Here is an 11,740-nt window from a genome sequence, read left to right as displayed (position 1 = left end):
ATATATAAGATATTAGGTAGTTTTATATAGCCCTCTCTATCCTCTTTATCCTTTCTATCCTCTCTATCCTCTCTATCCTTATTATTATTACTGTTATTAGTTTTATAACTATAAATAGCCTTAAAATCACTAAATCTATTAATTTTATTAAGATTAGCCTACTAAGAAACTATCTAATTATCGCTAGATCTAATCTCTATTATACTATTAGTTATAATTAGGGGGGTAGAATAAGAAGAGGTTAATAAAGAAGAAGAAGAGATAGAGCGCTAGCTCTAGTAAGAAATAGTATACTTACTATCCTAAGTATTATTATCTTAAGTATTATTATCCTAAGTATTATTATCCTAAGTATCGTTATCCTATTAAGTACTAAAAGATATATCTAGAGATATTAATATATTAAATATTATTACTAGTACTAGATCTAGGAGACTAAGAGTAGATCTAGACTATATTATATACCTTTTAATTAATAATAAACCACTAAGCCTACTATATATATTTATAATAAGTATAAGTAAGCAATTCGATATTAAAAAGCTCTCTTAAGATAAGATACTACTACTATTAGAGACCTAGAATTAGATAATAAGTCACCCTTTTAATAAGGAATTTATAGTAGCTATAGGATTTAAGATATAGACTCTAATTAAAAAGGAGATATTCTTATAGGTTCTAACCCTAAATAAGAGAGGTATATAAGTCTTACCCCTAAAGTAGGTATTTATATATAAATTTAATATAGATAGTATACTTAAGAAGTTTAAAGTATAAATATATATCCGCAGAGATCTTTAATAGATATCTACCGAAGAGAAAAGAGCCGCTATACTAGCTATTAAGACAGTAAGAGTAATATTTATATTAATAATAGTCTTTAACCTTAATATAAGATAGTAAGATATTATTATAGCGTTCTTAAACTTAGTCCTATAAGGTAAGGTATATACTAAGTACCTACTAGGATTTAAATAAGAGGGCTATTACTAGCTATTATATAGAGTTCTCTATAGATTATACCTATTATTAAGACTATAGTAGTAGGAAGTAACCTAGATATTAGTTAAACTAGGCCTAATTCCTATCCTTAAGGATCCCTATATCTTTATAATAGATAGGATTATTATCTTCTTCTATATAAATAATATTATTATTATTAACTACCTAAATCCTATATATACTAAGAAGGCTATATAATTAGATCTAGATATTAAGAAATAGTAGGAATTAAGAGAACTAAATACTAGTTAGTTCTTAAATATCTATATTATTAGAGATAGAGATTAGAAGAAACTATAGTTATATTAAAATAGCTATATTAAGAATATAGTAATAAAATATAACCTTATTACTATAAGAAATATAGGATTACTACTAGGAATTAAACCTCTAGTCCCCTATAATAAAGTAGCTATACCGAGTTAGATTTATAGTTTCTAGGCTAAAGTAAGATCTACTTAGTATACCACTACTATTATAAGACTAAATACTATAAAAGTAACCTCTAAAGTAGCTGAATTCCTAATAAATCCTAGTCCTAAGTATATTAATATTATAGATTAGATTATCTAATACCTATATAAAACTAGGTTTTAGGCTATTAAGTATAAAATTAGAAACTATATAATAACCGAAATAGGCCTTACTATTACAGTAAAATCTATTAAATTTATAAATAACGCTTTATTCGGAGATAACTACAATAGAAAGAGTTCTAAAGGTTACCTCTATAAGCTATATAGAGGCCCTATAGACTAGAAGGCGATAAAATAAAAGACTGTTACTACATCTACTATAGAAGCAGAGCTCCTTATATTAGCAGAAGTAGGTAAAACTGTCTAGTAGTGGTACCGAGTCCTCGAATCCTTAGGTTTCAAACCTAACTATCCACTCTCTATTATATGCGATAACTAGCAAACTGTCGATTTATTAATAAAGGAGGGAGCGGCGATACATACAAAGCTGCGGCATATGGATATTAACTTAAGTAGACCTGGCAGTGACCCTCCATTTGGACCCGCCAAGACGCTAAGGAGGGTCCAAAGTCCGGATTCTGGACCCGCCAAGGAAATTATGCATGCATAACCTATCCTAATTAGGAAATAATATGCTTATAAACCATGATTTATATATATTTATGTCAAAATTTAGGTCTTGGCGGGTCGCTAGACCCTCGGAGGGTCCAAGGTCATGGACCACCCGGAGGGTCACTGCCAGGTCTAAACCGATGCTGGATGAAATAGGAAGTTAGTGAAGGTCGAGTCTATGTCAATTGGATTCTAACTACCGATATGCCGGCAGATGGCCTTACAAAGAGCTTACTAAAGCAAAAGCAATACCTATTTCGAGTCCTCCTTGGGATGAGAGACATTAGTGAGCGGATCAACCAAGAAAACAGAGGTTGATCCTGCTAACTATAGAGAAATGGAGGAATTGGAAGATGAAAATCATCCTGAAATTAAGAGAAAAGGCAGTTATTAAAGGCTGTGAATACCTTCAAAAACTGGGGGGTATGTCGAAAGCTATATTACAATACATGACTGGGAACCCGAGTATTCAACACCTCGGAAAATATATGGACCGCTATGATAGTGGGCCCCATACAAATTGCATATTAAGCTTAGTCAGTTATGCCCCAGCAAATTGTCAAATAGGGGATTCTTGTCATTTTAGTTAGTTAGAGTCATACACATCTGTCATTTTGAAACATACATTGCTGTACCGGTGATTTCCAACACTATCTACAGCAAAGTGAATCTCCAGGGTTGTCCCATGTAGATCCTTGACTAATCAGGTCCCCCTTGGAACAAAAGTACTCCGCCTATCTCGTCCATCACCTCACCTATCCCTTATAGGCCGGTTATTCTTCTTCCATTGGGCATTGCCTGAAAATACTTCCCTATAAAATGATGTCCTTCAAGGTAGACAAAACTGTTTTCCTTTACATCTTATTCATTGTGGTAAGATATTGGAGTTCCAGCCTGGCGATGACCTCTGTTGACAAATTTCGCTACTAGGGAGGGGCCATCTCCTTTGTCCTTGGAGCGTGAGTTATTGCCTGCTATATCACATCTATAGCGTACATTAAACCAAAATAGTGACTAATAGCCTTCTCCCGGAACAGGATATCTTGGTCTCGCACCGTCGCACTGCTTCTTCCTTTGCCGACATGGGTTCCAGCCGTCGCAACCCTCATATCCCCGATCACAGGACTCATACTAATAGCTACACGAATCCTGTCTACACGTTCAAATAACGAGACAACTCGCAATTATCGATGGACCGCAATATCTGGCATACTCGATCAGGTTCAAACAGTCATATCGACCATCGTGGCCACAGTAGCAATTGCGTACCTCTTCCCCGACAAAATCCTCTCATGTAACCTAAATCAACAATGGCAAGAGTTCTTCCAGTCGAAGGACTCACACGCTATCCGGTCAATCCAAGACGAACTCCGATGCTGTGGTCTTCGAAGTATTCATGACAGGGCATGGCCATTCAAGGACCGGAACCATGGGGACAATGCGTGTGAGCTACAGCTGGGATATCAGCGGAGTTGCTTTGCCCCTTGGAGAGAGCATCAGCAGCGTACCTCTTGGATGGTTTTTGCGGCGGTTATTTTTGTTTTTGCGGCTAAGGTAAGTTTACCTCGTAATACCACAGTGAGGTTTGTGGTTGCTGATATTCTGTAACTCTTTACAGGTAGCTTTTGTTCGGCTTTCCGGGAACCGAACGAGTTGGATGAGCGCACAATCTGCCAGCCGGGGAGCGGACTACCAGCGTATTTCTCACCCGGTGGTGCGGGACGAAGGGGACGACGAGAATGGTGTTCATGAACCGCGGAGGACATTATTACCCCAGTCAAACACTGAGTATAGCAATGACTGGCGGCAGGCAGATTGAGTCCGAGAAACTTCTACCTAGCTATGGAGGAGTGCATTATCAGTGCAAATCCTTGGCCTATATCCGGATTGAGTAATATCAGATATTCATAAAACTTTTGCTCAGATAATGTCAGCATCTGTGAATTTAGCTTTACTGCGCCCTCTCCCATTGTTTCCCACCAAAATCACACTGTTACAAATTACGCTAGAGGGCATATCTCATCTGTCAATCTATTTACCTTTTAAGAGTTACTGTAAATTGTAGTAATTATGTCGTCCACACAATCTACATCTTTCGAAGAAATCGCCATCCTTCTTATACTCTCACCTCAAACAAACCTCTTCAATACCAATCTTGAGAACAACCTGAACGGCAATGAAAGTGACTTTCGGGCAGCCAAATGCCAATCACTTCTCTATTGAATTATCATTACAACCAGTACACATGCCCTCGTGAACTCACTACCTGTTCCGTTCACTGTCTAGTTCAGATATTTGTCAATGGCCAGACTGTATCAACTTATTCACTGTTTAATGGTCTAAGAAGGCCGGGGCATTTTTGGTTTATTAGCCCAGGGCACGTCAAAGATAGACGGTGGGACAACTGCTTGTGCGCGCCTCTCCTTTTCCAACTTTTCTGCAGCTATCCGAGAAGCTTCTTTTTCCAACCTCTCTTTTTCCAACTTGTCTGCAGTCATCCAATAATCTTCCAATTCGAATGCCACATATTGCACACTGATCCTCGTCGATAGAGTCCGCAGCCAATCAACAATATGACCCAGGAGATCGTACTCGGTTTGAGCTCGCTTAGCGAAATCGCTATACCATTCTTCCCGGGCTCCTTCCTTCTTACAATGAAACATCGAACCAAATTGCGCCGTTTCAGCTTGCTTGCCAGGAACCCATCCATGGCTAACTGGTATTATGCAACACCAAGGGCTGAACATAGTTTGTTTAAAATGTTGCTGATATGTAGTACTATTCGGTAAATGTTACCAAATCAATCGTCGGTAGAGAAAATAAGGAAGGAAGCGAGAAAGCGTATCTTAGGAAGGTATACGTACCGCATGTAATTAGAATAAGCATATCCAAACGAGAGCCAGTCGTTGGCCGGAACATCAAATGTGGTTATTTCCATATTACGAAGAATGTCTAATCGCTCTGGACCGACAATCCTTCTATGAGATAAATTCTGTATAATACCGCCATTTTCATTCAAGAATTTCTGAATATATCTTTCAATTTGCGCCTCGGTTTCTTCTTCGGATTGCTTGGACTTCTTGAGATCTTCAATGTCGGTAAAGTTAGCATCGCCAGAATCTTACCCCTCTACGGAAGAAAGGGAAACATACTAATGAAAAGCAGGATGTTATCGTTTTCCTCTTTGTTGCTCTGATTCTTTCCCCAGACGAGCTGGGGGCAATCGCTCAGCCCCAAAAGGTTCTTCCGAAGATTTGCAAATGAGGTCGCTAGCCGTTCATTTCCAGTCTGAACAAAGAAAGAGATCATTTCGATATTAGCCTTAAAGCTAGAATATGGCTGCGGAGGCAAGTAATATTGGGAAATGACTCCCATAGGGTACCAAACACCTGCAGGCGCAACGGCAATACGCTCAGCAGCTCTCGCCTGCATCATGCTTTCTAAATGAGATTCATCTTTGCCGTTTATATCTTTCGATTTATCCACGTTATACTTAGGCTTCACGGGTGTTTTGAATAGTTGGTGCTCAGTTTGAAACTGCACGGAATCCGGACCAGGATCATATGGTCGCAGCCCAAAGAAATCACAAGATAGATGGTTGAGCTGACTTGTGTAAACTGAAATGACCTCTGTTGCATCCTCCACGAGCCTTTCTAAATGGTCTGCGACGTTATGAACGTTGGCCTCTCGAAGTAGCTGGGGAGAATTCGCTTGAGTGTCTGATTTCCAGAAGAGTAACCCGGCAAAAAATGGATGCTCGGAGTCGTCGTCTTTTTGAAGCCATTCTCCACAGGCAGATATCAATTTGGTCTCAGTAGTGACGTGATTTAAATGGGGCGAGAATGCCATCTCCCATTTAGCTTTGAACTCTGCTTTCTTATATAGCTGGGTAGTAGATAGCATCGTTGAAAATTTGAACGAAACCAGCTCGAGGTAACAGGCAAAACCAAAGATATCAGAGGGTAGAGCAAGCTGTATACAACGATTCGATATCGTTGAAATATAACCCAGCATCATACTGAATCCAAGAGAGGATTGAAATAGCTTCCAGGAATGTTGGCTAATCCACTGGATTAGGACGATGATCTGCTGATTTGGTGAAGTATCGTGTACTGATGCCCAAGATAGGCCTTGAAACCCGGGAATTGTCGACACGAACTCCAAAGACTTCCCCCACAGTAGAGAGGCAGGCTGTGATGGCTCTAAGATATCGACTCCGGGGTGAAAGGAAAAATGGAGAATACCAAGGACTGGATGAGCTGGCAGTTGATCGACCTCTTCTGAAAGGTAACGTATGCTTTGGAAACAAGGCCTGATTTCCAGACATCTGTTGTACATTTTGAAGTCACCTTGGGTGGGGGGGATCTGAAGGTGATGGTAATTGAGCAGTCGAAAGGTGTTGTGATATTTCCAAGCTAGTAAAATTTCCCGCCTGGGCAGGTACTACCTAGGTATGAAAGAAGCGGAGGTTACTCGGGGCTCTACAACGTATGAAATACATACAACATATGTAGATAAAGGCCCCTGTTTTTTTAAAAAAAAGAAACATTCCAAGAAAGGGGTTCCCGCTGTGCCAGGTTATTCGAGTGGGTCCCGGACTCGGGTGTGACTACGGCCCCATACATCTAAACAGAAAGCTTTCATCTTTGCATCAACTTCATACCCATTTTTGTACTACAATACGATGCAAAAAAAAGAACTCTAAATTCAGAAGATAAAATTTTAAAGGCTCTTCAAGTCTACCATGAAAGAAAAAACCTAAAATTTGCTCCATTGGCGCGAGCATTCTCGGTTCCGTACTCGAAGCTATACGGTAGGATAACCTTCTACTTATGCGCGCCTCTACTTTTCCAACTTTTCTGTAGCTATCCAAGAGGCTTCTTTTTCACGCACATTATCCCAATAGTTTGATTTACTTTACTGAGAATATAGCTGCGATTGGCCAACGAGCCTACGACTATTACGAGCACCCATTTCCTTATTTCTTAATTCTACTTTTCAGCAAGTCCAATTCTAGAGTCCCGGGGCATATTTCGGGCTACAAACTGGTAGATGGCGACTATGGGCCCTCCTCGTTCAAATGGCTCTTCTTCGAAAAGAAAATTAATGCCTCAAAAACAAGGTCGTTGCAAATCCAATTTGATGAAAAAGGCACGCGAATATAGTAAGTTGGGTGTGTGAAGTAGACGTCTGCGTCGGGATTCGCCTTCTGGAAACGGGCCAAGTGTTTATCCTGTCGGCGGATGTCTCGGGATTTTGAGGATTTCTTGGGTCACAACTAATCGTCTAGGTATATTAGCCTGTCAACTAGGTAAGGATACCAGTGCCACGCAGGATTTAAAGAAAAGAGGATAAATCGTGTTGGTACAAAGACTAAACCATGGGAATCCCTTCAGAGTGTTACATTAGAGTCCCGGATGTAGAGGATGGCCCGCTCCGGCGGGGGTTCCCGGCAGAATGAGGGCATATTACCCTGGGACTGTGACTCGGCAAACAAGAATTTAACCTTTTCCATTGTTTCCAAGGTTCCAAGATTTCTATCCGTGTGAATTAAGTTTGAGCCTAGCCTGGGTAGTCAAAGCCTGACCTGGTGTGGTTGGGTTACTTAAGCTCAGTCAGAGTAGTCAATTGTCATTGCCGCAAGAGGGAGGATCTCCCACGGTCCTAAATACAGTTGCGGATGCCCGTGGGTGTGACCAAGTAGTCATGATAACCTTGGAAACTATCTGAAAACCGGGACGGAACCTACTGGTTCCGCTGAGCAAGGTTTCCCCAGATCTGGGTGCCTGGGGCTCCCGGGTCGGATATCAAAACCCGGGCGAATCTGTAACAGATTGAAAGAATTGGCAGAAACTAGGTTACATGTGGCTCATGGGGTACCCATGCTCACACCCTGGAATTTGGTGGCAAGGCCAGTTGGCGCAATGTTTGTTTGGTTGATCCCAGAGATATCTTTGAGTCCCACAGAATGATCAGCTTTGTGCCAACCCAAATAATCAAGGTAGCATCGACCTATTATCATGTTTCTTGATGTTGGTGGTACATGAATAGAATCACTATTAAATGTGTCCCGAATGTCCTATATCTCTGGTTCCCGTGCTTGTGTAACGCGACAGCTGATCAAGACGTCACTTGAGCAATAATATTCGCTCAGATATAGCTGTAGAACCTATAACGGGTTCTTACTTTCTAACTTTGTCTCTATGTCATGGGCTGGGCTAGTCTAGAACTAAGTCTACGATATCACTAGATGTACAATGATTAAGTTCTGACGCATTACGACAATGTAATAGTGAGAGACGGACATGCTAATACGTTATTTTGCGATATACTCCATTTCCGAGGCTTCCTATGGGATAGAGCTGTCTATATTCTCCACATGGATTTATGTATTTAATGGAGCAACCATTTCTATGTATCTCAGCATGTACCACTTTTTGTTGTTCATTTTCGAGACAAAATAATACCTCAAGGCCTTCCAGCATATCCCTTGTGCTACACAGAACCAACACAACACATCATGCCCGCTACACGAGGCAGAGTTATGAACGGCCCATATGGCGGGTTGGGCGGCGGCTACTACGATGAAGTGCATGGAGATCATGCTGTCAAGAGGGTTGATGCCTGGGGACGGAGCTACAATGGATACGATGTTCTGAACGGATTTCAGTTTACCTGGGACGACAACCATCAGGGCAACCTCATCGGTCACAAGAACGACAACATTTACCAAGGATTTGAGTTTAAGGATGGTGAAAAGATAAACAGAATGACTGTCTACGCTGGAGATGGTGAAGGCTATGTCAACGGCTTCGAATTCGATACAAACAAGAACCGCCACTATTCGATTGGTGGAAAGGAGGGCAAAGTTAACCATGTTGACCACCTTGGGACTGGTGACTTAATTGGAGCGGAAGGCAGAGATAGTATTCATGGCTCTGGAGACGTCGTGGATAATATGGATATCTACTTCAAAACCTGAGGGTCTGTTATCTATTGGTGATGGCTGTGGTTTACATGCTGTTATATTTTCAGTTACATGAAATGCCTTGGTGTGGGTTTTTCCTCGGTGTGCACTGGTTTTCTACACTGTTTTCCCCATGCTGTCATGCGAATGCAAAGGCTACCAAATACGCACTGTTGAAAATTCAATGCGATCTGAGCGACTGCTTGATGATTCCATACATTGACAGGTGAAAAGTCTAAATAAAATAAGACTCTGAAAATGAACACCACTCCCCGATATAAGATGATACTATTGAAGTTAGTAAAAGATGTGCGCTTTGTTCTTGATGTCATTACTTTACTAAACCCCGAGCTGATCTACAAAAACACTCCGATTTGTTTTTAGGTGTTCTTTCTAATGTTCTTTTTAGATGCATAAACTTTGCAGTTGACTTTTCTATTTGTGACCAAGAAATTAGACTATATGCTACTAGAGAGTACAATGGCTCTTTATTGCTGTTCGACTAATTTCGCGCTTTGCGGGGTTGATGTCGTGACAGCCAGCACATCCTGAGTGACAGTACTTTATGTGCGCCATGGCGCGATCACGACCTTTGAACACGCAAAGCTTATCAATCTCCGCGATATAAATAGTCTTTCACGTCTGACATCTCCTCTTTCTCTGTTTACTTTCCGCATCGCCATCATGTCCGCTGTTCAGACTATCACTGTGCCCGCCACACCCGATATTCAATACCACCCTGAATATGAAAAGTACAAGGAGCGTACTCGTCGTCGAAAGGAGACTGAGACCCTCCAGACCACTTTGCCTGCAGGCTTCCCGCAGAAGTTGGTATCTTCACTAGTCTGGGAAGGAAAGGATGTTGAGAAGCGGGATGATTGGGTTTATCAGTTAAGCAATGATCAGCTGGATGAACTCGATGCTGCTTTGAAGAGCTTCAGAGGTGGGTGATTATAGCCACAGTATTAATGTGCCATTGCTAATTGAGCAGCTCTCAATCTTTCCTTGGGACATATCAATCAGTCAACTTTCCCTCTACCTACCCTTCGACCTGTTCTTCGAGACCTTTCGAAGGAGATCCACACCGGTCGAGGATTCGTCGTTCTCCGGGGTTTGCGTATTGACGATTACTCTCGAGAAGAGAACATTATCATCTACACCGGTCTATCTTCCCACATCGGCAACATTAGAGGACGTCAGCAATACGCTCGACTGGAAAATAACGCTTCACCCGTGATATCCCATATCAAAGACCTGACCACCACGGCCAACAAGAATCTTATCGGGGCCCCTTCAAACACGGCTGATAAGCAGGTTTTCCACACTGACGCTGGCGATATCGTCTCACTCCTTTGCCTGAACCGAGCCGCAGAGGGAGGAGAAAGCTATCTTTCCAGCAGCTGGCATGTGTACAACATCCTGGCCAAGGAAAGACCTGATCTTATCCACACTCTGTCCCAGGATTGGCCGCTTGATGGGTAAGAACCACCAAGTGCCAAGGAAGCGCATTTGCAAGCTAACACTGTTCAGCTTCAATAACCCGGCCAGCCCCTACACCATACGCCCACTTTTATACCACCAACCTGCCAGTGCCACTACCCCTGAGAGAGTACTAATTCAGTACGCAAGACGGTACTTCACCGGATTCCTGGCTCAGCCCCGATCAAAGGATATCCCCCCTATCACAGAGGCACAAGCCGAGGCGCTCGACGCTTTGCACTTCTTGGCAGAAGAGCACAGTGCCGCTCTGGATTTCCAGAAAGGTGATGTGCAATATGTGAATAACCTTAGCATTTTCCATGCGCGGAACGGGTTCAGAGATGCGCCTGGGCAAGAGTACGTCCTTTTTCTTTCGCACGTCCTTCTATATTATGAAGATGCTAACTAGTATGGCTGTATTAGGCGTCATTTGTTGAGACTCTGGCTGCGAGACCCTGAAAATGCATGGGAAACACCCAAGGAACTGCATGACCGCTGGGATATTGTCTATAAAGATGTTTTGCCGGATGAGCAGGTGTTCCCATTGGAGCCGACTATTCGCAAAAGTGTCTGAACGTGGTAGTAATAGCATGCACGATACGCTCAAGTTCTAGTCACCTTTAGCTTAGCATTTGAATTCAATATTCGGCTATATCTATATCGGTTATTCCAACTATCGAACTGATTGTGTTCAAGAGCCTCCCGTGCGGCAACGTGCGGTAACATTCCGGGGTACCGTTCCGTCATCTTAAATAGAATCGGCTTCACTGGCCACAAACTTAACATCTCGACGCCATGTCAAATTATAATTTGTACAAGAATACCCCGCTCTTGAACTAGGGCGGTGGGTATATCCAACATCAGAACCTCAGTCTAGATCCCCTAACCTAGTAAATAGGTTCGCAAGCACCTAGCCCCCAACAGATCTACGATCAAATACTCGGTAAAGACCAAGCCAGGCCTACATACCAGGATGGGCACCAAGCTAGGCACCAAAGCATGCATTCTTGGCATTCCTGCGGGCGGAATCAAATGCCGACTATGAACCAAGAATGCGGAATGAACACAGCATCGTGTTGCGGGCTCGTAGTGCGGGGCCCCGGATTTCCCCAAACGCAAATATCCATAGCGACTTATCATTCAAACGCATTTAAAAAGAGCCTTTGTTCCACCATATTTTGGAATTATCCTGGTGGCCGCTTGT

The 11,740-nt window shown here is 42.1% G+C and overlaps 3 protein-coding genes across 3 annotated transcripts; 2 read left to right on the top strand and 1 right to left on the bottom strand.

The window, feature by feature from the left end:
• Nucleotides 1-4,429: 4,429 nt before the first annotated feature.
• On the bottom strand, nucleotides 4,430-5,993 carry PEX2_062280 (uncharacterized protein; the record flags this gene model as incomplete). Its single annotated transcript, XM_016743499.1, has 3 exons — nucleotides 4,430-4,802; nucleotides 4,955-5,177; nucleotides 5,243-5,993. The coding sequence occupies 3 exons, from the start codon at nucleotides 5,991-5,993 to the stop codon at nucleotides 4,430-4,432; spliced, it is 1,347 nt and encodes a 448-aa protein (XP_016596222.1).
• A 2,617-nt stretch (nucleotides 5,994-8,610) lies between these two features.
• On the top strand, nucleotides 8,611-9,072 carry PEX2_062270 (Mannose-binding lectin; the record flags this gene model as incomplete). Its single annotated transcript, XM_016743498.1, has 1 exon — nucleotides 8,611-9,072. One exon carries the CDS (start codon nucleotides 8,611-8,613, stop codon nucleotides 9,070-9,072), a length of 462 nt encoding a protein of 153 aa, XP_016596221.1.
• Nucleotides 9,073-9,741: 669 nt separating this feature from the next.
• Nucleotides 9,742-11,110, top strand: PEX2_062260 (TauD/TfdA family dioxygenase; the record flags this gene model as incomplete). The annotated part of the gene is made up of 4 exons (XM_016743497.1): nucleotides 9,742-10,000; nucleotides 10,049-10,535; nucleotides 10,588-10,893; nucleotides 10,960-11,110. 4 exons carry the CDS (start codon nucleotides 9,742-9,744, stop codon nucleotides 11,108-11,110), a joined length of 1,203 nt encoding a protein of 400 aa, XP_016596220.1.
• Nucleotides 11,111-11,740: the final 630 nt, after the last annotated feature.

The sequence above is a fragment of the Penicillium expansum genome (assembly GCF_000769745.1).
Source record: "Penicillium expansum strain MD-8 chromosome Unknown contig192, whole genome shotgun sequence".
Lineage (NCBI taxonomy): Eukaryota > Fungi > Ascomycota > Eurotiomycetes > Eurotiales > Aspergillaceae > Penicillium > Penicillium expansum.
This window is presented reverse-complemented; position numbering and strand designations above follow the sequence as displayed.